Source organism: Microcaecilia unicolor, chromosome 4 (assembly GCF_901765095.1).
Source record: "Microcaecilia unicolor chromosome 4, aMicUni1.1, whole genome shotgun sequence".
Taxonomy (NCBI): domain Eukaryota; kingdom Metazoa; phylum Chordata; class Amphibia; order Gymnophiona; family Siphonopidae; genus Microcaecilia; species Microcaecilia unicolor.
The window spans coordinates 45466192-45490875 of NC_044034.1; the positions used below are offsets into that span (position 1 = coordinate 45466192).

Here is a 24684-nt window from a genome sequence, read left to right on the forward strand (position 1 = left end):
TATTTACTGCTTGTAAATCTGGCACCATTCTCCATCCTTGGGAAGGAGGTGCTTTTTTTACAGGGAACAAAGGAGTATTACAGGGTGAGTCTGAACATGGAATTAATACTCTTGTCTGTAAAAGGTCTTTTATGACTGGTCGGATTCCATCCGCTGCTTCTGGTTTCAGGGTATACTGCTTTTGATAGGGCCTGAATGAGCTTTTCTGGGTGATGTAAATCATCGGTGCATCTTTGATTGTACCAATATCAGTACTTCCCTTGGACCATAAGGTGGAGGGGATCTTGGGCAACTCTATATCCTTGGGCTCATTCAGGTAGTACAGATATCAGTCAAAGTTTTCAGGTAAATCTTTCAGGTGTACCGTGGGCAGTGCCACCGTGGTCCATGACATTAATTTTGACCAGGCACCTACTGTGGGATTAAATTGGAGTCCATATTCTTCCAGGGGTTCCCGATTATCATTATGTACACAAGTAGTGACAAATCTGCCCACATCTACCCATTTAGCAAGATGGGGTTTGGACAGGGAAATGTGTGGGGCATATCTTGATCTATAGAGATGGTTTTCTGAAACATGTCAGGCAGTTGTACATGAGCTGCGCAAAAGCCTTTGTCATCCCAGTACAATTTCAAAATAGTTATTCGGCACTGTTTCAGCCTCAAAAAAACGGTCTCATACAAGGAATCAGGTTTTGATGTATGAGTAAGTAGTACAGTGCAAATCCTCAGGACATATGAATTCTACAGCTGTTGGTTTAACAAGGGTCTGTATTATCTGCACTAGTTCCCTATTTACAGAGGATGGTCCGTTCATGAGTAAGGTCCAGACTGTAGAAGTGAATGAAGGGTTGTACAGCCTGTGTTATATACATGCCTTCCTCAATTCTAAAAGCCTTTAAGCCCTTTTCGGTTGGCACTATGGCAATTCCTAAGCTGTGAAGAAGTTCTCTCCCTAATAAATTACATGGGCAGACTTTAGATACAATCACTTGGCATGTACTGCATCTACCACTCTCAGGCTCAAGAACCTCTATTAATTTAGATAGTGGTTCCTTTATTATGCTACCACCTGCATTCTTTACTATAATAGTCTCGGAGGATAAGGGAATTAATTTTGCATCATCAAATTTTACAACTGTGCATCCAGCCGCAGTATCACACAGAAAAGTAATTTCTTTTTTCTTGACCATGAGGGTTATCTGAGGCAAGGTATGACTTTCAAGGCAATTATAAACTCTTTCTAGCTGCAGTACTTCTTCATCTTCAACATCCGTTTTCCATTTCAGCTTTCCTATTTCCTCCAAGTCATCATCTCCCTTGTCCCAGACTAACAGTGGGGACTCCCTTTTTAGTCATGCTCTCGGTTCGTCCTTCCGATCTCTGCATTCCCGAGCCCAATGTCCCTTCTTACTGCAAACATAACAACATCCTGGTTCCCTTCTAATTTGTCTATCTCTTTCTCTACCTTGCCCTCGGTTCCCTCTAAAATTTTGGCTTGGTTGTGCCAGGTATATTTCGCCGGTACCCTCATCCACCATTAAAAGATTGGACTTTTTCTGTTTTTTCCTTTCTTGAAAATGTGTCTCTGCATGTTTAGCATATTCAAGAAGACAGCTGAGATGACATGTGTGATGTGTTACTGTATGTTTAGTAATAAAACCATTAATAGGTTGTAAGCACCCTTTTAAAAAGGCATTTTTAAGCTGTTGTTCATATGGTGTATCATTATCCATATTGGGCGGGGGATTTTGCCCTCGGTACAAATTTAGGCCTAATATGAGCCATTAATTGATTTAATGCTTGGGCAAGGACGGCATCATCATAGTTCAGCGGTCTGTTGTTGCCATCGGTGGGTCACCAGTCTCCACTGATAAGGCACCAATCAGGACCAAGAATTTGCCTAAAACCTCTTTCCATTTCCACCCCATTTAACCGGTAACTTTGACATAAGTTACGAATCTGAGTTTCAAAATCTAATGATTTAATTTTGGGGTTTGGAGTACCTTCTGTGACCTTTTTTACATCATTTAGGGACCATGATCGGTAAACGAACATGGTGTCATTCTGACCCTGTTCACCTGCTCGAGGGTTGGGTACTTCTATAAGGGGAAATTTTTCATATTCGTCCGTCTGCCATGCATGGGGACTTTTAAATTTGCCACTATCCCCATGATTTTCCACTTCTAGTAACATGGCTAGCCTTATGTGATGTAGTGGGAGTGACTGGTTAAATAGGGCAGCTAGGCTTAGGTGGTTCTGAATAGGGTGGTGGCGTAAGTCGAGCATTAGGACATGGCTGAGCATGGGGTTTAATTACTAGGAGGTCATCCTCCTGTGTTAGTACATTATGTGCCTCGGATTTTGACCGCTTTTCTTCAATTAATTTCTGCCTTTTACAAGATTCTAGGAACCAGTCTTGAGCTTCTTTATAGCCATTCTTCCCTGCTTTCTTAGGATTAGTGATCTCATAATCTTCTATATCTTGTAGTAATTTCTTACACAAATCAACAGTTAATTTACCATCAAATCCAAACTTCTTTTTCTATTTATGTAAATACAACACATTTTCTGGATTACTTTTATGCATAAACTTTGGGTCCCCATAAAGGATCTCCTTCCCTGGAGATCTCTTAAAACAACAACACAGACATGCGCAACAACCAGTCTTACAACATAAATTTCCCATGGTTATTAAACTGTTGGTTTCAGGAACTCCAAATTCCTACCAACTCTTTTCTCTCTCTCTCTCTCTCTTTTTTTTTAATGTGCACACGGAGTTATTTATTCCTGCAGTTTTCTCACAAAGACTATGGTCTTTGAGTGGGTCCCACCCCAGACTTCTTTTACACTATAGCAGTCCCAGACAAAAAAAAAGAGTCTGCACTCTCCTCCGAGTGGGTCCCAGACCTTGGAGTTCTTTTATACTATAGCAGTCCCAGACTGAAAAGAGTCCTCACTCCAAATCTCATTACTAAAAAAACTCAAAAACATTACCTAAATTGATCCCATGTGATTCGTGACATCTAAGAAGGAAAACCGTCACCCTTCCAAGTGTCAGAAGAACTGGCCCCTTTTACGTGATCTCCCCGGGGACTTTGATTAAGGGATTTTTTTCAAAATCCGTGTGCGCAACATTTCTGATCCTGACACAAGGAAAAGGTTATTGGTTTCCAGCTCGAAGGACCAAGCTGTTACCAATGATACAAACACCACGAGACCAAGTTAGGCTTAAAGCAGTTTTATTTCTTGCAAGGAGACAAATGCAGCATACCCTCATTAAGTTGTCTGCCCTCCCCATACCTTCCCGTTTCTTATATATCTTTTAGACTCTCATCTACGTGCAGCTGTACATGAAGCATATCTTTTAAGCTTGGATGAACATGTTACAGTTTTAGACCATTAGGAGGTTTTTACAAGCTAGCCAAAAAGCATATCTAAGAACATTCAGTTCTTCTTGTAACACACAAGGTCAGAAGCCGTTTCTTTTCTTATAATGTACAGTTGTTTAGTATATGTTAAAATGATTAACTCAATAATTCCCCTTCACTTTTTTTCTATGTTCTTATATGATTTGATTTTATTGTACATTGCTTAATCCTTTTTATTACTTGGAATAGGTGGTATAGTAAGTTTTAATAAACATAACCAATTTATATGGATTGGTCTAGCAAGACTAAAAAGGAAATTAAATGGTAAATTTAAATTTACCTTTACAACAGTTACTATGTGGGGAAAAGAACACATATCTACAGATAGTCAGTTTCCAAATCCAAAAATAAATGGGCGTGACTAATACCTCTCTTGAATAGTCCTAAATTCCCTACTTAAAAATTGGTATTCTTATAATTTATTGGTATAGAAGGATTTTAGGATAGATGATTTCTCTTGAATTCCCAGAGATGACATATTTATTAATAGTACATAAGTACATACATAAGTACATACAGTGCTGGTAATTTGACTTTAATTCTCTTTACAGGAACAGGGAGGCCCGTTTAGAACTAGAGAACTGGGGATTGCACCTCCAAACACAAGTTTCCCTTGTTGGCCGTGTAATTCCCTCAGAAAAAATCCTAATGTTGGACCAGATCGTAAGTGTACACAATCTAGATTCTTCTTCAGACTGTTGCAGGTGACATGCTATTACTCAATTAAAAGAGAGATCAGTGCCTGGAAAGTGAAAATCCTGAACAGACATGTTGTGATAGCTTAACTTTGGAAAAGTTTATTTTGCCATCTTTTCAGCATTAGCATGGATTTAAAAAATAGTAATTAATATTTAATTATAGAGATGAGTGATCGATGAGGAGAATTGGTTGCCTAAAATTCGGTTAATACTATGCTATTAAGTTGGGAACAACTTTGATTAGTCTTGGCTACATCACAAGACTTCTTTGCCAAGTTCAACTAAGACTGTAGTCCCAAATTTCAGCCACCCTTTCAATGTTGTCATTTAAATTTTTCCTCCAAGCCCATTTTCTTCATTTCACTTTTTAAAATCTATCCCCCTGATATTCAGCCGCCGGTGGTCAGTGTTTTTTCAAATACGTAGTGTCGCCGGCTAGATTAGCTCAAGATATACTGTGCTGGGCCTTGTGCGGGCAATAGCACCTAATATCCGGTGCTAATTTTATATGGCCTGGCTGCCGGAGCTTATGCAGATCCTGGGCAATATTCAGCCGGGGCTTGTATAAAATAGTTATGCGGGTCCCAGCTGAATATCGTCTGGGACGAGCATAGGTCTTTTTCTTGGGGGGGGGGTAAAGTCCCCCCCTCCAAGCCCTTCCAGCCCCCTCTCCTTCCATCCCCTCCCACTCGGCTCAAGACCCTCAGCCCCCCTGTATGGTCCAGGTAAGCCCCCTCCTGGGTCTGTGTTTCCTCCCTAGTGGTCCATAGAGATTGTTGGAGGCAGGAGCTAAGCCCCCTTGTTCCAGCCCCTTGCAGGTGCTAAGTGAAAATGGCTGCTTGCTTTGAGCTGTCCTAATTAGGCCGCTTAGCTATACTGGTGCTGGCACTGAATAATACAGGCACCCGCCATAACCCCAGGCCCCTCCCTAATGCTGCCTCTGACCTGCCCACTTTTTGCAGTCAGAGGTGGTATTCAGTGGCACTGCCAGCCTTAGTGCTGTTGATTTTCCGAGGACAAGCAGGCTTACCATTCTCACAAGTGGGTAGACGCATCCCGCGTTGCAATAGAAAAAGAACGAGAGCTTTCTGGAGCATGAGCAGTGTCTCCAACACGCATGCACAAGTGCCTTCCCACCAGCAGCTCGGCCGCGCCTTTCAATTTCATTTTCTCCACATGAGAAGCAGCGGCTTTTTTGCTTGCTCCTCAACAGCCAGGAGAGAGCTACTTTTGTGCCTTTTGGTGGTGTTTGCTACCCGCTTTCCTTTTTTTCCTCTTTCCTCAATTTGTTAAAAAAAAAGTCCCTTATAGTCCCTAGCTCTTTTGCCTGTGTTTAAGTTTCTTTTCTTTTTCAGCGCGGGCCGGGTTTAGGCCTGCTCGGTCAGGTCTCCGTTTTGTGCCTTCTTCCCCTTTTTTAGGCACCACCGCGATTTTTTATTTTGCTAAACCCATTTTTCCTTCCATGTCATCGAAGACTCCCAGTGGCTTCAAACATTGTACCTGGTGCAACCGGATCATCTCGGGAAAAGACACCCATTCTTGGTGTCTACAATGCCTCGGGTCCGACCATAGCCCTGCCAATTGTGTCCTTTGTCTTCGTATAAAGAAAAGGACCCAAATTTCCAGAGAGGCTCAACATGAGAAGATTTTTGGAGCCAGGTCCGGTTCTTCGACGTCTGCAATGGCATCAAGGTCGGAGGCATTGACGTCGTGTGCTGCACTGTCATCAGGAGTCACGGTAGGAATGGCTGCCACGAAGCTCTGAGACACTGGGAGCAGTGAAGCATCAAGTGGGTCTCCACCTGTCTCGAGGCCTCTTGCTATGCAGGCCCCCCCTGGACCATCTATCATTGACCCTGAGGCGATGTGAGGATTCGACGTCATCCTCGGCATCGAGGAACATGGGTGATGTACATCGGGCAAAGGCCAAGAGGCACCATCACCAATCTCCATCAACACTCGGTGCTGGGAGCTCTGGGGCGCTGAGGGATTCAGCACCTGTAAAGCACTGGCGCTGGGAGGACCGCTCTCCCTCCATCCAGGAGGAGCCGATGCGTGCATCTCCCGCATCGGTCCCAGCGGTTCTGCAACCTGAGCTCCAACTGGCTCCACAGCCGTTACCGACAACGACCTTCAATTACCTTGCCGGACCTTGCTTCCTGAGCTTCTGGAAGTCCTCATGCAGCGATGTGTGTCAGCATCAATGGTGCTTGTGCCTGCCATACCTTCTGCCCTCAGCCCATGGTGCGGACTCAGACGCTGGTGCTGCTTGCTTCCCCGGTGTTGACAGCCACCCAGTCCGGTACCACTTCAACGTCGGTGGAGGAAGCTTCGCCGGAGTCAAGACGGGAGCCGGCTCCTCAACACCGTTCTGGAGGGCATGGGTTCTTGACATTGAGGTGGGCCCAGTCTCGGACATCCCTGAAGGAAATTCTGTCTGATACCGAAGAGGAGCGCTCATGGGAATCAGAAGAGGATCCCAGGTACTTTTCCTCAGATGAGTCCTATGGGATTCCTCCTGAGCCCTTCCCTCCACCTAAGAGCCTCTCATTCACCTCTTTTGTACGGGAAACGGCTGAGGCCATTCCATTCCCCCTAGAAGTGGAGGATGAGCCCAGGGCCAAGATGCTCGAGGTCCTGGACTACACCTCCCCACCTAAGGCAGTGATGGCTCCTCTCCATGAGGTACTCAAGGCAGTCCTCGTTAAGAACTGGGCATCACCTCTATCTGTCCCTGTGGTCCCCAAGAAAATCAACACCCAGTATCAGATCCACGGGGAACCTGGGTTGGTGAGGTCTCGGTTACCCCACAACTCCATGGTGGTGGATGCCGCTCTCAAAAAAGCCAGGAGTACTAGGGACTATGCCTCTGCTCCCCCAGGCAGAGAAGCTAGAACCCTGGGCTCTTTTGGGAGAAAGATTTTTCAGGCCTCTATGCTCATCGCCCGTGTTCAGTCTTACCAGCTCTTCATGAGCGTCTACTTGTGGAACTCAGTGCGACAGCTGTTAGGCTTGCTCGATGCACTCCTTCTGGAGCAGGCCAAGCAGTTTCAACAGTTGGTCAAGCAGCAGAAGGCATGTCGCAAGTTCTTGGCCAGGGGCACTTACGACACTTTTGACGTGGCATCCAGGATTTCTACCCAAGGTATAGCAATGCACAGACTCTCATGGCTGCGTGTTACTGACCTGGTCCATTCTGTTTAGCAGAGGTTGATGGATGCCCTTTGCCGGGGGGGGGGGGGAAATAATCTTTTCAGAGAGGAGGTCGTCGACCAAATCAAGAAGCACATTGATGCTATGTCTTCTTTCTCCCACCAGGCATCTACTGCAACTGCTTCCTCATCCAGGAGGTATTTTGGAAGGTCACGGAGTGCCCCATATTCCCATTCCGAGCATAGGTACGATCCTGCGGCTCACCAGCCTGCTGAGGCTCAGCCCCAGCGTGCTTGTTCTCATCAACAGCATACGCCCAAGGGGCGAGCTTTTGACTTGCTCCAGCAGAGCATAGCCACAATAAAAGTGTCCGCCCTGGATGACTTGCCGGTCGGGGGGAGGTTAATGTTTTTTCACCAAAGGTGGCTTCTCATAACCTCCAACCAGTGGGTTCTTCAAATAGTCCAGCTCGGATACACCCTCAATTTGCATTCCAAACCTCCAAATTGTCCACAGGAGCCCATTCTTTCAGCTCTCAGCACACAGGTAGTTGCAGAGGAACTCTCCGTCCTTCTAAAGGCCCATTCAGTCGAACCCATTCCACCAGGAGAGGAAGGGCAGGGATTCTATTCCAGGTACTTTCTTGTGCAGAAAAAGACATAGGGGAAGCATCCCATCCTTTCTTCCCATGATTCAGGAAAACAATTGGCTATGCTTTCTGGACTTGAAGGATGCATATACACACATCCCTATACTTACTATACCACCCAAACTGACTCGCAGGGTGGTTTACAAACTAAAATAACAACAAAATAAGAAAATTGAAAATGAACACAGTGTATGGATAGGACAGGAGTCTAGCATTCAACAGTAGGACAACAATCCAGTAGAAACAAGAGGGCAAAGGGGTATTCTGGGAGGACAGGGAAAACTGGAAGTTTGCAGGGGAAAAAGGGAAACAAATAGTGGAGATGATACAACACAATCATAACCCTTTAATTTTTTTTAATGAGTAGCATATGCACATCCCAAAATTACTGCAGGACACCTCAGTACTCCCCGCAGTTTTATGCTGCTGTAAGCACATGTTAGTGCTTAACCATAACTTTTCAAAGAGCCCCTTTGTTTCTAGCACGGGGAACATTGATTTCAGCAGGATATAAGTATGTCTGATGAGATATCTTGGTTGTGAATATGACCTGAATGTGGTATATAAACCCAGGTTATGTCCTTTTTATTTTATTTGCTCAGAGTTAGATAAGATCCTTATATTTAGAAGTTTCTTTAAGAATAAGGATGGTGGGTTTTTTTTGTTTCTGTTTTTATTTATTTATTTTTTTTTTTTTAATAGAAGATCTCATTATTCCCAGATGTGGCAAGAGTGACACAGTCGAATAGGAAAAACTCCCTTCATTTTAAAGTTTGTGTGAGACTTGTTATTTAAAATTCCTGTGCAAGTTCTTAGTAGCCCACACTGTAAATAGATCATTTTTTACATCCCCATGCAGTTCAGATTATGTTTTCAAGGCAAACCTATATCTTAGGTGGGATTGTGGGATTTATGGTAGGGGTAAGATGTAGTAATCATTGAAGGTTATTGGCTGTTTCATTTTTTATTTCATTTTTTTTCTTTTTATACACGTACCTCCACACTCTCCCTGCCACCCCAATGGATGTGGTTTTGGTTGAGGTTAGTCAGTATTTGAGGTTTCTTTTTCTCTGAGGACAAACAGGATATCATTTGCCACATATGGGTGATGTGATCTGATGGATGCTACGCATCATTCTAGTAACTTCTGAAGCCTTTGGCAGCATCATACCATGTCTTTCGGCTCAACATGAGCATGTAGGACAGCAGTCTTTTCTCTTTCTGCAGAACAGAGCAGTCGCATCTCAGCAAGCTCTCCTCAGCACATCTTTTTCACTGGTTTTTGTGCCTTCCCTTGTGGTATGTGGGACCCTTTTCTCATTATTATTTTTTCTTTTGTTGGCACCTTACTCCTTTTAATTTCTTAGTGCTTGTTGGTTTGTCTTAAGTTTTCTTTATCTTTTTGTGAGGCTCCTTCAGCCCTCTTAGGTCCGGGTATCCTTTACTTAAAAAAAAAAATTGTGCCATTTCATTTCGCTATTATTATTTTTGCTCCAATGACCCTTAAAACTCCCAGTGGTTTTAAGAAATGTTCTTGGTGTGACAAAGTCATATCTGTGACTGACCCTCACAATTGGTGCTTGCCGTAACTAGTGCATAACCACAAGGCCTCTAATTTTCTTCTCTGTTCTAAAATGCAGAAAAGAACCCAAAAAAGTTGTGAGGCTCAGTGCAAGAAACTTTTTTGGCTCTTCTAAGTCCTATCCATTGTTTTCGGCATCAGAGGTATCACTCCCCATGGCTGACTGAGCTGCATTGGACACTGGGGGCGCACCGGTATCGAGGAAGTCTTCCCTTGCCTTGACATCAGGAGCAGGTAGTGCCCTATCTGACTGATCTGTGTCAGACCTATCACTGAGGATGCATCAGGATTCTACATCATTCTCATCGGCATAGAGGGATCCTGATGTCATGCACCAAGTGAAGGTGAAGGAGTATCAGCATTGGTCCTGCTCAAAACACAGTGCCAGGAGCTCCAGGTCATTGGCACAGCCAATACTCGAGAAGCATCAGTGCCAAGAGGACCACTCCCCCTTTGAGGAGTCTGTGTTGATGCATCAGCCTCATGGACACCGGGAACAGCCTTCTAATTCACTCAATCTTGACAGGCTGTCCCCAAACCAACACTGGCCCCACCTTTGGCAATGTCTACCCCTGAGGAGCGGCTCCAGGCCCTATTGCAAGAGGAGTTGGAGCAGATCTTGACTCCATGTAATGCAGAAACCTCAAAGGTGCTGATGTTGACTGTGGCTCCACCCCTAACCAATCCTTGAGGTCCATATTCTGTCTGTTGCCTGTTCATCGATGCCTATGCTTTGACTGGTGCTGGTGCCAGAAGAGGTGCTGCTCCTCTGCAGCCTATTGGGGGAGGAAGCTCCCCTGATGTCTAAGAAGGAACCTGTTCCTCAGTACTCGTGGCAGGAAAAAAGGAGGGGTTCCTCACAACTTCCACAGGAAAGGCAAGCAAAAAACAATAGGGATGAAAGTTCCAAATGACCAAGGCAAACAAGGAGTAAGAGCATCACAAGATCAGCTTCGCAGAGAATGTAAGTGGTAATAACCATTAAAGAACTGGAGCACAATACGCTGCATTCCATGGTAACCAGTCCTCTCTGCGAAGCTGATCTATCTGAACCATCTTGACCCCTGAGGAAGGCTGTGTGCCGAAACACAGCCCGTGTAGGGTCTTTTGGGTCAGTTGATTTTGGCAAATAAACTTTTGGATGCTTTTACTCCTTGTTTGCCTTGGTCATTTGGAACTTTCATCACTTTCACCCCCGTTGTTTTTTTTTCCTCTGCACTCTCACTCAGGGTCTGGATGTGAGTCCAGTAGAGCAAAGCGGACACAGACGTAGCCCACTCAGGAGCAGCATTTTGCTGAGTCTTGCTTGGACTGCTCTTGGGTGTCTGAGGTTGAACCAGAGGAAGGCTCCTTTGGTCTACCATCTGAGTCCTCCCTACCTCAGCAAAGGAGAAAATCCCCACCAGAGGAACTGTCAGTTTTTTGAGGCAGATGGCTAAGACCATCCCATTTGATTTGGATGGTGAGAATAAGTCCAGATGTTGAACATTCTCAACTGTGAGGATCCTCCTAATAAAACCATGACAGTGCCTATGCAATGAATCCTTCATACAGCACAGATGAGGAATCCTCTCTGTGCAGTCTGTACCTTAGAAGGTGGGCCTAGGATTCAAGAAGCAATAGCTGCCACACCATTTCATGGTGGTCGAATCTGCTCTCAAGAAAGCTAAGAGGACCCGTGCCTCAGCTTCCCTGGAGTGAGATGCTAGAACTTTAGTCTTTTAGGAGGAAGGTTTATCAGAGCTCTATGCTTGATGCCAACATACATGAGCATCTACTTGTGGAACTTGCTATGCAGTGTAGCAAAGTGTAGATTCTCTGCCCTCAGACAAGGCTGCAGAACTCAGTGTGTTAGTAGCCAAGCAGAGGGAATGTGAAAAGCATTGTATCTGAGCAACCTATGATGCTTTTGATGTTCCATTTGGGGTTTCATCTTTAGGTAATGGCATGTGCAGACTCGCCTGGCTGCATGTTTGAGACCAAAAAGTTGCAGTTCAGGAAAAACTGGTGGACATTCTTTGCTGAGGTGACAGTCATTTTAGAGACAGAATGGAAGAGGTTGCTGAACTCATTGAGAAAAGAACTGATACCATGAAGTCTCTCTCTTGGCCCAATCCTTCTGAGGCCTCCACCTGTTGGCGGTTTTTGGGTGGTGCCCAAAGGAGATCCTACTACTTTCAAAGCTGTAGGTATACTCTTCCAACCCACTGTTCCCAGCAATCTCAGGAGCCCCACTCCAGACCAAGACATCAGTGGCCCCAGAATGCCCAGCCAGCTATCCAGCCAAAGCAAAGTTCAGCATAAACTACCCAAAGTCCTACCTCATTCCCATTCAGCAATTGGAATTCATTGGAGTCCTGCTAGACATGACTCAATCATGAGCCTTCCTTCCTGAAGCCAGGGTTGAGGCATTGATTGCTATCACCCTGCAGGTTTGCCAGAGCCAGCAGGTCACAGCTCAGGAGATATTGAGGTTTTGGGGACTTATGGCCCCCGCAGTGCATGTAACACCCATGGCACTTTTCCATTTGAGAGAGGCTTAGTGGACCTTAGCTTCTCAGTGGTGTTTAGCCATGGGAAACAGTGGACGTTGTCTCTGTCACTCCTTTTCTGCAGGAATCACCCTTGTGGTAGACAATTTGGCCCAATCTGGTTATGGGACTTCCCTTCTAAATTTCTCCTTCACACAAGACACTGACAACAGATGCATCAGGTCTGGGCTTGGGAGTTCATGTAGATGGACATCACACCCAGAGTCACTGGTCTACTTAAGAGAAACAACTTCACATCAATTTCCTGGAGCTGAGGGCCTTTTGGAACGTTCTAAAGGCTTTCAGAGAACGGCTGCTGAGCAAAATTATTCTCATCCAACCAGACATTCAGGTAGTGATGTCCACAAACAGGGAGGCATGGGTTCCATCTCTTGTGTCAGGAGGTGGTCAGGATGTAGCTTTGGGCCTCCAGCCATGGCATGGTGCTCAGAGCCACATACATGGCAGGAAAAGACAAGAACTTGGTGGACAGACTGAGCAGGGTAATGTAACTGCACAAATGGTCTTTAAACATGGGTGTTGTCTGACAGGTCTTCTGAGAGTGGGGCACCCCTCGGTGGATCTCTTCACCACTCGCCTCCAACCACAAAGTCCCTAAGTTCAGCTTCAGGCTGCAATCACACGACAGACTAGCATCAGCTGCCTTCCTCCTTCATTGGGAGACCAGCATTCTGTCTGCATATTCTCTGATACTTCTTGTGGAGAAGACTTTGTTGAAACCCAAGCAAGATCAGGGAACCATGATCCTCATCATGCCCTACTGGAAGACAGTTATGGCTCCCTCTACTTCTACAGTTACCATTAGAAGAGCCATGGAGACTGGATTGCTTTATGATCTTCATCACTCAGAACAAGGGGTCTCTCTTGCATCCCAGTCTCCAATTCCTAGTCCTCATGGCTTGGATGTTGAGAGCATAGAGCTAGCATCCTTACTGCTACCTGAAGGTATCTCCCATATCCTGCTTAGAAAAAATTCCACTAAGAGGTCATACAGTTTCAGATGGAAGAGATTTGCCCTGTGGTATGAGGGGAAGGCCTTAGATCCTTTTTTCCTGCCCTACATAAAAACTGTTTGAATACTTTCTACACCCTTCTGAGTCTGGCCTAAAAATGAACTCCATAAAGGTTCACCTCAATGCAGTTGGAAGGTTTTGTTCCAGGTGGCGGTCACTTTAGCATGCAGTGTCAGTGAGCATAGCAGATCTATCTTATTCAGATAATTGTTCTGTTAACATTTTTCCCACAACCTCATGCCCATCCTGGCGAAAGTGAATTGTACACCTTGAATTGCAGGCGAGCCTTAGCCTTTTATCTGGAGTGGACTAAAGTCTATAGAATGTCCATCAGCTTTTTGTTTCTTTTGACCCAAACAGGATGGAGACAGCCATCAGTAAATGCACTGTATCATTGCCTAGCAGATTCCATTATCCTTTACTTATGCCCAGGCTGGGCTGACTATAGAGGTTCACGTCATGGCTCACAGTGTCAGAGCCATAGCTACGTTGGTAGTCCACTTGAGTTGAGCTTCCGTTGAGATTTGCAAATTTGCAACATGATCTTCAGTTCACTCATCCACATCTCACTACTGCCTTGAGCAGGATTCCTGACGCAATAGTCAATTCATTCAGACAGTTTTGCAGAATTTGTTTGGAGTCTAGAATCCAACTTTACCCTTCTTGGCCCATTAGGTTGCACGCTCACAACAGGAATGTATATAAATTATAGGTTAATTGGTTCTGCGTTGGGCTTGCTTGTTGCAAGACCTTATTCTCCATTGTATGTTTTTTTTTTTTGTGAGCCAGGTATCTGGGGATCCCCATGTGTGACATATGATGTCCTGCTTGTTCTTGGAGAAAGCAAAGTTACTCACCTGTAACAGGTGTTCTCCGAGGAAAGCAGGACACATATTGCCACATACCCTCCCTCCTCCCCTAGGAACTGTATTCCTTAAGCATTTTTAGTTATACTCCTTCTGTGTGCTCATGTCACACTGGAAAGTGCCATGCATCCGCAGTACAGTGCTGTCAAAGGCTTCAGAAGTTATTAGAATGCTGGGTAGCGTCCATGCTGGACTCAGTCGGATGACGTTACCCATATGTGGCAATATGTGTCCTGCTGTCCTCGGAGAATATCTGCTACAGGTGAGTAACTTCGCTTTATATTATTATTATTAACATTTGTATAGCGCTACCAGACGCACGCAGCACTGAACACCTGACACAGAGAGACAGTCCCTGCTCGATAGAGCTTTTATATTGTTTCTTATTATGTGCATATCTGAACTGAATCTCGCTTTTCCTATAAATTAGTTTCCTATAAATTTTATTGAACTGCTCTAATAATAAAAAGGCTTTATTTGTAACTTTTGCCTCAATTAATTTTTTCTCATATTCTCTCTTGGTCTCCCATATTAACGTTGTGCTCTTTCTGATTTTCATCATTTGAATCTACGTTCCTTTTTTTAAAGAATGCATTTTTAATAACGTGTTTCATAGCAACTTTTAGCAATACTGGTAGTCATGTGGAGGACAATTCTATAATATATGCATTAACTGTTATGTACCAATTACGTACGTACCGATTGATATTCAAAGTGATTTAAACAGGCAAGAGAGCCTCCTACCTGATTAAATTGCTTGTGCCTGCCTAACCACCGATATTCAGCAGCACTTAACTGGAGAGTGCTGCTGAATATCAGCACTTACCAGCCATGACCCAAGTGGGAAGGTCGGGTGTATTACAGGAAGTTATACTGGTGCCAGAAATATTCAGTGCCAGCACCCACGTAGCTAACCAGGCATGTAGGTAAAAAGCAGTCCTAACTTTGCCTGGTTGGCCATATGGGTGCCTGCATTGAATATTGGCTGGCACCCACATAGCTGTCAGTCGTAGCCTGAACCTCATCATCCCCTCCCCCTGGAGTACATCCGATTTTCCATTCCCTTCCTCCCAGGTACTTCCAATTCCCCGCCCCCTCCACCCTCCCTGATGATGCAGAACCTTTTCTAAAATAAATCGACAAAATTTATTGTAAGGATTAAAACACATGAAGTCCACACTCACTGTTTCAGAAATACACCAATACATTCTCTTCTGAATTCTCATTCCCCATAATTTTATCACATCTATACCGTTACTCACAGAAAATGTTATACCAAATGTTCTTTTGCTAATGTACTATTACCCTATCAGTTTCCCGCTGTCTCTTTCCACTGTCCCATTGTTCTTTTCCTCTGTCCTATTCCCTTAATGATACTTTGATTTTGTCTCCGCATAACTTCTCATAATGTAATCTATAACTGAGTTGTAACAAATCGTAATTCCATCATTTCCAATGTATTGTAAGCCACACTGAACCCGCAAATAGGTGGGAAAATGTGGGATACAAATGCAACAAATAAAATAAAGTGAATGTGCATTTTCTGGCATGTGCAGTGGGAGCACCCATTTTATAAATATACGTGTTGAAAAATGAACAGCAGAAACCCAGCAGCTTTGGTGTGGAGGTATTGGCATTTACATGTGGAAGTGGCTATTTTTGCAACTCCCACATGTAGCTGTCCCATTTTACAAATTTACACTTGTAAATGCTATCAGTTATGTAGCGAGGCTGCAATATTGGCAAGCTACGGAGATCCAAAGCCAGCACAAATATAGAAACAGAAAACATGTCAAAATTATACAAGTTTATTTTCTCATTAAAAAAGTACTTTTAGGGCTTTTCCTAGGTCCGTATGCCTCAGAACGGAAAAGGCAACTATGGTATTTATGTATAGAGAGAAGTGTACTCGGATACTTCTGCATGTAATGTTCTAATATATTTTATGATCAGTTTCAGTGCTTGGTGTTTTCTTTCTTGTTGATTCAGTTGTTCAATGATTTTATGTTTTTTTTTTCTTCCAGTGTCAGCCAATGACAGCTGCAGACTGGTCACGTGATATCCGTAATGCCAGGATACTTGAAGCACAGCCCTTGGAGAGGTGGCTGATGGTATACAGTAACAGAAGTGAAGAGATAGCTGAGAAGCTGCTAAACTGCTTGCAAAGAGTTGGATTTGGAATGGGATTCGGGATTGAACGACCAAAAGCGTAAGAGTGGGGTGTCCATATGGGGCATTACAAATAGGCAAGTGCTGTGTACTTTGAACCAATTAGTATTTGTTAATAGTAACTGGCAAAAAGACCAGGGTATTCATGGATAATAAACTGAGAATAAGTATACAGAGCTAAGCAGCAGTATTTATTTATTACATTTGTATCCCACATTTTCCCACCTGTTTGTAGGCTCAATGTGGCTTACATAGTACCGGAGAGGCCTTTGCAGGCTCCGGTGTGAACAAATACAGGGTGATGTTGTGGTAAGATCAAGTTCATGTGACACAGCCACATTAGGGAATCGGAGAACGGAAGAGTTATGTTATGTCCACTGCATGTTTTAGTTTGGTTGTGTTGCAAAGATTAGGCATTTAAATTGGATCGGTAGAGTATGCCTTTTTAAACAGGTTGGTTTTTAGTGATTTCTGGAAGTTCAGGTGGTCGTACGTCGTTTTCAAGACTTTTGGTAATGCGTTCCACAGTTGTGTGCTTATGTAGGAAAAACTAGATGCGTAAGCTATTTTGTATTTAAGTCCTTTTCAGCTTGGGTAGTGCAGATTTAGATAAGATCTTGTTGATTCGGATGTATTTCTAATTGGTAAGTCGATCAAGTCTGTCATGTAACTTGGGGCTTCTCCGTAGATGATTTTGTGAACCAGGATGCAGAGGCGATGCGTTCTTTGATTGGGAGCCAGTGTAGTTTTTCACGGAGGGGTTTTGCGCTTTCAAATCGCGTTTTACCAAATATAAGCCTAGCTCTGCCGTGTTTTGAGCGGTCTGAAGTTTCTTTAAGGTTTGTTCTTTACATCCCACATAAATTCCATTTCAGTAATCTAAGTGACTTAGTACCATTGATTGTATCAGATTGCAAAATGTTTCCCTTGGGAAGAATTGCTTCACGAGTTTGAGTTTCCACATTGAGTGGAACATTTTCTTTGTTGTGGATGCCACTGGGTTAGGAAGCCCTTGATCCAGTTAAGTATGTTTCCACCAATCCCGAACTTACCTAGTAATCTTATTAATATATTATGGTTTACCATGTCGAATGCACTAGACATGTCGAATTGGAGGAGAAGGATGTTTTTGCCTGTTGCTGTGTCCTGCTTGAATTTGGCTAGAAGAATGAGTAATACTGTTTCCATGCTGTGGAGAGGGCGAAAGCCTGACTGTGATTTGTGTAATATTGAGAATTTGTTTATGTAATCTGTAAGTTGTTTGGTTACCATGCTTTCCATCAGTTTGACCACCAACGGGATAGATGCTACTGGACGGTAGTTAGTGATTTTGTTTGTTTTTTTCTTGGTATCTTTTGGTATTGGGGTGAGTAGGATATTGCCATTTTCCTTAGGGAAGAGGCCTTGCTGAAGCATGTAATTGGTGGGATGTGAGGTCTGCTATGAAGTGGTCAGGAGCAGATTTCATTAGGTAGCTGACAGGTATCTAGTTTACAGTGAGTGTTGGAAAACCTACTAATCGCCTGGGTAACTGTTTTGACGGTAAGGAGGGCGAAGTTTAACCAGGTCCGATCTGCCGGGTATTCTCCAATGGTTGGGTACAATTCATTAAGGAAGTTTTCAATGTCGGTGTTGTTCTGAGGTAGCGTGTTGCGTAGGTTTACAATTTTTTCATTGAAATACTTCGCAAGTTCATCTGCAGATGGGATATCTGTATTCGTGGTAGTGACTAAGTTGGTGTCTAGGAGTTTGTTCACGAGTTGGTATAATTTCTTCATATTTTTGTAATGTGTCCCTATTTTGGTTTGATAGTATGATCTTTTGGCCTGTCTTATTGCTTATTTGTATTTTCTTTGTATTTGTTTCCATGTGTTGAGTGTATGTACATCTTTTGTTTTATTCCATGCTCGTTTGAGTTTCCTGGTTTGTGTTTTTAACTTTTTCAGTTCATCGTTGAACCATGGTATCGAGTTATGCTTGCATGGGGTTCTTGTTCGTAAGGGCACAATTTCATCTACTATGCTTTTGCATCTTTTGTCCCATTCTATGAGGTAGTATATGGAGTCTGTTTGTGTTGCCCATTCATTATTGTATATTAATTGCCAGAATGTTTTCATGTCTACTTGACCTCTTCTGCTGTAATATGTGTGTGCTAGTATTCGTTGTATACCCTTCTTCCGCCAATGTAGGGATAAGTTTAGTTTGTAGTGGTCGGTCCAGGGTGTCTCGGTCCATTTCGTATTTGTTATTTTTAGGTTCTGGTCTGTTGAGAGTTTGTGTGAGATTAGATCAAGTGTGTGCCCTTGGATGTGGGTTGCTTGCATTTGTGGCCATTTGAGATCGCATAAACGGAGAAATTCCTTACATTCTCATGCATTGACAGAGTTCGGGTCTTCTAAGTGAAGGTTGATGTCTCCTAGTACTAGTGAATTGGAGTTGGTTACACATGTGTTTGAAATGAAGTCCAAGAAGTTGGTCTGGCCTTCGTTTCAATTACCTGGAGGTCTGTAAAACAAGACACAATTCAAATGATCGCGTAGGGTTTTGTTGTGGATTCTGATTGAGGCTCTCTCGGAGCAGACGGGGATAGAGGACGTGGAGGACGGTGTCCTCATTGACCAACCGGAGGACTCTTCCGCCGTGAGGATTTTCCATAAGGAGGAGTTGTCCTCCTTTATGTTTCAGGTGCTGGAAGCCCTGAATATAGAGGACCCTGAGGTTGCGGCTTCTCAGGCGGTCAACCCCAAGATGGCTAGTACCAGATGACCTTCTAAGGCCTTTCCGGTACATGAAGCTATTGAAGAGTTGATTTCGGCCTAGTGGGTAGATCCGAATGGGGGGCTGAAAGTAGCCAGGGCTATGGCCAGGCTGTATCCAGTTTCAGCGGACCATTTAGAGTAGTTTGCTCTACCTAGGGTGGATGCCCTGGTGACGGCGGTCACTAAGAAGACTACTGTTCCAGTGGAAGGTGGTGTGGCACTTAAGGATATGCAAGACAGATGGCTGGAGGCCTCTTTAAAACATGCCTTTGAGGTGGCCGCTTTGACATTTCAAGCTTCTGTTTGTAGTTCTTATGCGGCTAGAGCTTGTCTCAGTTGGCTACATTCTGTCATGGATTCGATTTCGGAGTCTGATATGCCGGGAACTCCTCAGATGTCGCTGATGGATATTGGGCTGGCGTACTTGGCGGATGCCTTGTATGATTTGTTCCGTGCTTCAGCCAAACTCATGGCCTTGACCATTTCCTCGGCGTCTTCTGTGGCTCCGTCATTGGGCCGCAGATATGGCCTCTAAGCAACGGCTCATTAAATTGCCTTTCCCAGGGAAATTGCTTTTTGGGGAAGACCTAGAAAAGATTGTTAAAGATTTGGGGGATTCCAAATCTCAGCATCTTCCAGAGGATAGACCCAAGTCTACTTCCAGGCAGGGAGCCTCGAGGTCACGTTTCAGAGAGACGCGACGGTATCGCCCGGGGCAGTCAAATGCAGCCTTTCAGCGTCCTTGTTTTGGGCAGCATTCTTCCTTTCGCAATGAGAAGCGTCCGGCTGGACCCCCCTCCCATCAGGGAGCTCCTTCTCGGGCCTCCCAATGATGGGGCACAGGCCCACTCGGGAGGAGAGTAGATCGGTGGTCGGCTTTCTCTGTTTCTTCCAGAGTGGGCCAGAATTACTTCGAACCAGTGGGTCCTCGATGTGGTGCGAGAAGGTTTTTGTTTTTTTTTTGTTACATTTGTACCCCGCGCTTTCCCACTCATGGCAGGCTCAATGCGGCTTACAAGCTAGAATTCTTCTCTCCCGTCACAGACTTTTTTCTGGAGTCCCGTTGTGTATCGCGGGCCAGGACGACAGCGGTTCTGCAGTGTTTGCGAGACCTGCTAAGGATAGGGGCTATCGTTCCTGTTCCTCCTCCCAAAAGCCGCACAGGTCGGTACTCCATCTTCTTTGTGGTTCCAAAGAAGGAAGGGGCTTTTTGGCCTATTCTCGATCTCAGAAAACTAAACCAGTTTTTGCGGGTTCGTCACTTCCGCATGGAGACATTAAGGGCAGTTATTGCTGCTGTTCAACCAGGCGAGTTTTTGACAGCTCTCGATTTGAGGGAAGCTTACCTGCACATTCCCATTTGGCAGCCCCATCAGAGATTTCTCAGATTTGCGGTGCTGGGTCAGCACTTCCAGTTTCGGGCCCTTCCTTTCGGAATGGCCACTGCCCCATGCAGTTTTTCCAAGGTCATGGTGATGGTGGCGGCTTTCCTGCAGAAGGAGGGGATTCGAGTGCATCCATATCTCAACAAGTGGCTGATTCGGCGACAACAGCAGAGGAGAGTCGAGTGGTCATCGACCGAGTGATTGCGGTGTTGCAATCCTTAGGTTGGGTGGTCAATATGGACAAGAGTCATCTGGTTCCTACTCAGAGTCTGGAGTATCTTGGAGTGCAATTTGATACGAAGTGGGGGAAGGTGCTTCTTCCCGAGGGTCAAAGGATCAAATTGCTTTCTCAGGTACGGACCTTATTGAGTCGTCGTGCTCCCCGAGTGTGGGACTATGTTCAGCTCCTCGGTTCCATGACGGCGACCTTGGAGGTCATTCCATGGGCAAGGGCTCACATGCGGCCTCTTCAGAATTTCCTTTTGAGCAGATGGTCGCCGACATCGCTGGATTATCAACGATGCCTCCTTCCTTGGTCGAGCCGGACCAGGGACAGTCTCACATGGTGGCTCCAGTCAGCCAATTTGCAGAAGGGTGTTTTTCTGGCGTCTTCCAATTGGGTGGTAGTCGTGACGGATGCCAGCCTTGCGGGCTAGGGAGCCCATTGTCTTCATCGAGTAGCCCATGGATTGTGGACCCCTCTTGAAGCGACTTGGCCGATAAATTGTCTGGAGTTGTGAGCAATCGTGAATGCGCTGCGGAGTTTGCAGGACCTTCTGCAGGGGCAGGCAGTTCGTGTATTCTCGTACAACACCATGATGGTGGCCTACATCAATCGGCAGGGGGGCACTCACAGTCTTCCCTTGGCAGTGGAAGCGTCTTGTCCTCTAGTATGGGCGGAAGCGCATGTTCAGAGTCTGTCAGCAGCGCACATTCCAGGTCAAAACAATGTTCAAGCGGATTTTCTCAGCCGGACTCTTTTGGATGCAGCAGAATGGACGCTGTCAGACTCGGTTTTTCGGCTGATCTGTCAACGTTGGGGAAGACCAGTAATGGATCTCATGGCCATGGATTGCAATGCCAAAGTTCCCCAGTTCTTCAGCCGCAAACGGCAGCCAGGATCCGCAGGATTGGACGTTCTTCTCCAGCCATGGCCGGAACAACAGCTACTGTATGTTTTTCCTCCGTGGCCTCTGATAGGGAGAGTACTTTGCTGCATAGAGCGGCATCGGGGGCCGTTCGTTCTAGTGGCCCCAGACTGGCCTCGACGGCCGTGGTATGTGGATCTCGTTCGAGCACTCTCAGAGCCACCATTGCGACTTCCGGTGACTCCCGATCTACTGCATTAAGGGCCAGTTCAGATGGAAAATCCCTCCCGCTTTGGTCTTACGGCCTGGCTATTGAGAGGCGGCAGCTGAGGAAGAAGGGATTTTCAGGACCAGTCATTGCCACTCTTTTGGGGGCACGGAAGCAGTCTACTTCAGCAGCGTATGCGCGAGTGTGGAAAGCTTTCTCGGTGTGGTGTGCTTTGCGTGCTTAATCGCCTTTTTGGGCGGACATTACTATTACTACTACTACTATTAAACATTTCTATAGCGCTACTAGACTTACGCAGCGCTGTACAAATGAACATGAAAAGACAGTCCCTGCTCAACAGAGCTTACAATCTAAATTGGACAGATGAACAGACAGTTAGGGGTGGGGAAATTACAGTGGTAGGGATGATAAGTGAGGGTGTTGAGTAAGAGAGTCATGGTTAGGAGTCGAAAGCAGTAGCAAAGAGGTGGGCTTTTAGCCTAGACTTGAAGACAGCCAGAGACTGAGCCTGACGTACTGGCTCAGGGAGTCTATTCCAGGCATAGGGAGCAGCGCGATAGAAGGAACGGAGCCGGGAGTTAGCAGTGGGGGAGTAGGGGGACGACAGGAGACATTTACCCAGCGAACGGAGTTCACGGGGAGGAGTGTAGGGAGAGATGAGAGCGGAAAGGTACTGAGGAGCTGCGGAGTGGATGCACTTGTAGGTCAAAAGGAGAAGTTTGAACCGTATGCGGAAGCGGATAGGGAGAGGGCTAACGTGAGTATAGCGACTCTGGCGGAATATAAGACATTCCAGTTATTCTGGAGTTCCTTCAGGATGGTCTTCAAAAGGGATTGGCATATAATTCCCTTCGAGTGCAGGTGGTCGTGCTAGCTTGTTTTAGGGGCAAACTGGATGGTTCCTCTTTAGCAGCTCACTCTGATGTAGTCCGTTTCCTACGCGGGGCTCTTCAGCTTCGGCATCCTCTACTTCAGCCGTGCCCGGCGTGGCATTTGAATGTGGTACTGTAAGCCCTCCAGGCCCCACCGTTTGAGCCGTTGCATAAGGTTTCTGAGAAGGATCTAACACTTAATACATTGTTTTTGGTGGCCATTGCTTCAGCTGAGAGGATTTCTGAAATTCAGGCTTTGTCTTCCAGAGATCCTTTTTTGCAGTTTTCTGAAGCAGGGGTGGTGTTCCGGATGGTGCTGTCGTTTCTACCTAAAGTGATTTCGGCTTTCCATGTCAATCAGGCAGTTTATCTTCCGTCTTTTCGAAGAGAGGATTATCCAGGGGAGTTTGCCTCGTTACGTTTCGTGGACGTGCGGAGAGCCTTGTTTCGGTACTTGCAGATCTCTAATGAGTTTCGATGCTCAGATCATCTCTTTGTGCTCTTGTCGGGATCGAAAAGAAGTGAGGCGGCTTCTAAGGCTTCCATTGCTCGCTGGATTAGGGAAGCCATTGGAGAGGCATATCTGCTACAAGGGCGGGCATCTCCAGTGGCCCTGAAGGCACATTCTACTCAGGCACAGGCAGCTTCTTGGGCGGAGGCCTTATTTCTGGAAGAGATTTGTCGGGTGGCTACTTGGGCCTCCCGTCATACTTTTGCAAAGCATTACAGGCTAGACGTGTCTGCTCGGGGAGGATGTGAGGTTTGGGGCAGGAGTATTGGCGCAGGGAGCATTGGCTTCCCACCCTACTTAAGGAATGCTTTGGTACATCCCACCAGTTCCTGGATTCATCTGTTGCAAGTGACAAGGAAGGTAAAATTATGTCTTACCTGATAATTTTCTTTCCTTTAACGCAGCAGATGAATCCAGGATCCCTCCCTAGTTCAGCCAGCGTTTTTTTTTTTTCATTTTCCGCGCAGTGTGGCTATTTTTTCCTTCCGGGTTCTCTTTTGCAGATTTCAGACAGATATGGGAACACGGAAAGGATTCCAATTTCTGGATCAAGTTGCAGTTATTTCGAAGTTCTTATTTGGTTCTCTGTTTTTCATAGTGAGAATGATTTCTGGTTGTTATTGGTTTCATATTTTTGGCCTTGGCAAATGCTTACGAATTACATACTAACTGAGGAAGGAGCTGGCCGTCTGGCATCACTGCCTTTAGTTTGTTTATCTCTATCTCCACCTGCTGGTAGGCGGATTTAACCCACTAGTTCCTGGATTCATCTGCTGCGTTAAAGGAAAGAAAATTATCAGGTAAGACATAATTTTACCATTAAATATTTCCTTCCTTATCACTCTGCTAGACCAGTTAAGGTGAGTGGGTTATGCTACCCAAGCAGCAGATGGAGACAGAGAACACTGACATTTTGGTGATATCATCACCAGAATAAGGAGTGGTGCATCCAACCAGGGATCCCAGAGAAATAAGCCCCCCCCCCCCCCAAAAAAAAAAAAATATGGCCCAGTGCATTTCTGTGGGGGAAGCAGTTCCAGCTTCTGCAGCATAGAAATTAAGATGAAGTGAAATATAGCAGTTTTTTTCATCATGTCATCATCTTCATCTAAAAAGCTTTTTAGTATTTTAGTACCTGATTTGTCTGCTGATATTGATTATAACAAATTGTCTATCAGTTTCATGTTTAGCATCTTATTTCCTAGATAAAATTGTTAAAATTTGGGATCTTGTACCCCCCTGATTTATTGTCAGTTGCTAATCTTTCTATCTCTGTTTCTTTGACCACTCCAGCAACTCCTGCAGATAGGCTTTGGTTTGACTTCTCAACAGTTAGTAACGATGAGATTTTGCTTCTTTTTTCTATACTTTCTTCTTTATCTTGTTCATTGGACAGCAGTCTTTTGTACCTTATGAAATCTCCTCCTTCTTTAGTAATTGATTTTGGTTACATCTTTGATTTGGCTTACATCCTTTCTAAATTCTCTATTATCACAGGAATATTATCCTTCAAATTTAGGTGGAATTATTCTTACACCTCTTCTTAGAAAATCTAATTTGGATCCCACTTTACCTACCAACTTTAGACCAGTGGCTAGCATTCCATTATTGTCCAAACTTTCAGAGGCCATTGTAGCAGGCCAATTAACATCTTATTTGGAAAGCTGTGGTATCTTGAGCTCACTACAATTTGACTTCAGAGCATTTCATTGTACTGACTGAGCACT

General features: G+C 44.9%; 1 protein-coding gene across 1 annotated transcript in view; it reads left to right on the forward strand.

The window, feature by feature from the left end:
* Nucleotides 1–24684, forward strand: part of PIWIL4 (piwi like RNA-mediated gene silencing 4) — a 455470-nt gene that overhangs the window by 292160 nt on the left and 138626 nt on the right. The window contains exons 11-12 of the mRNA XM_030200207.1: nucleotides 3983–4094; nucleotides 15969–16153. Of these exons, the coding sequence (XP_030056067.1) occupies nucleotides 3983–4094; nucleotides 15969–16153 (297 nt within the window). The remainder of the gene's footprint in view (nucleotides 1–3982; nucleotides 4095–15968; nucleotides 16154–24684) is intronic.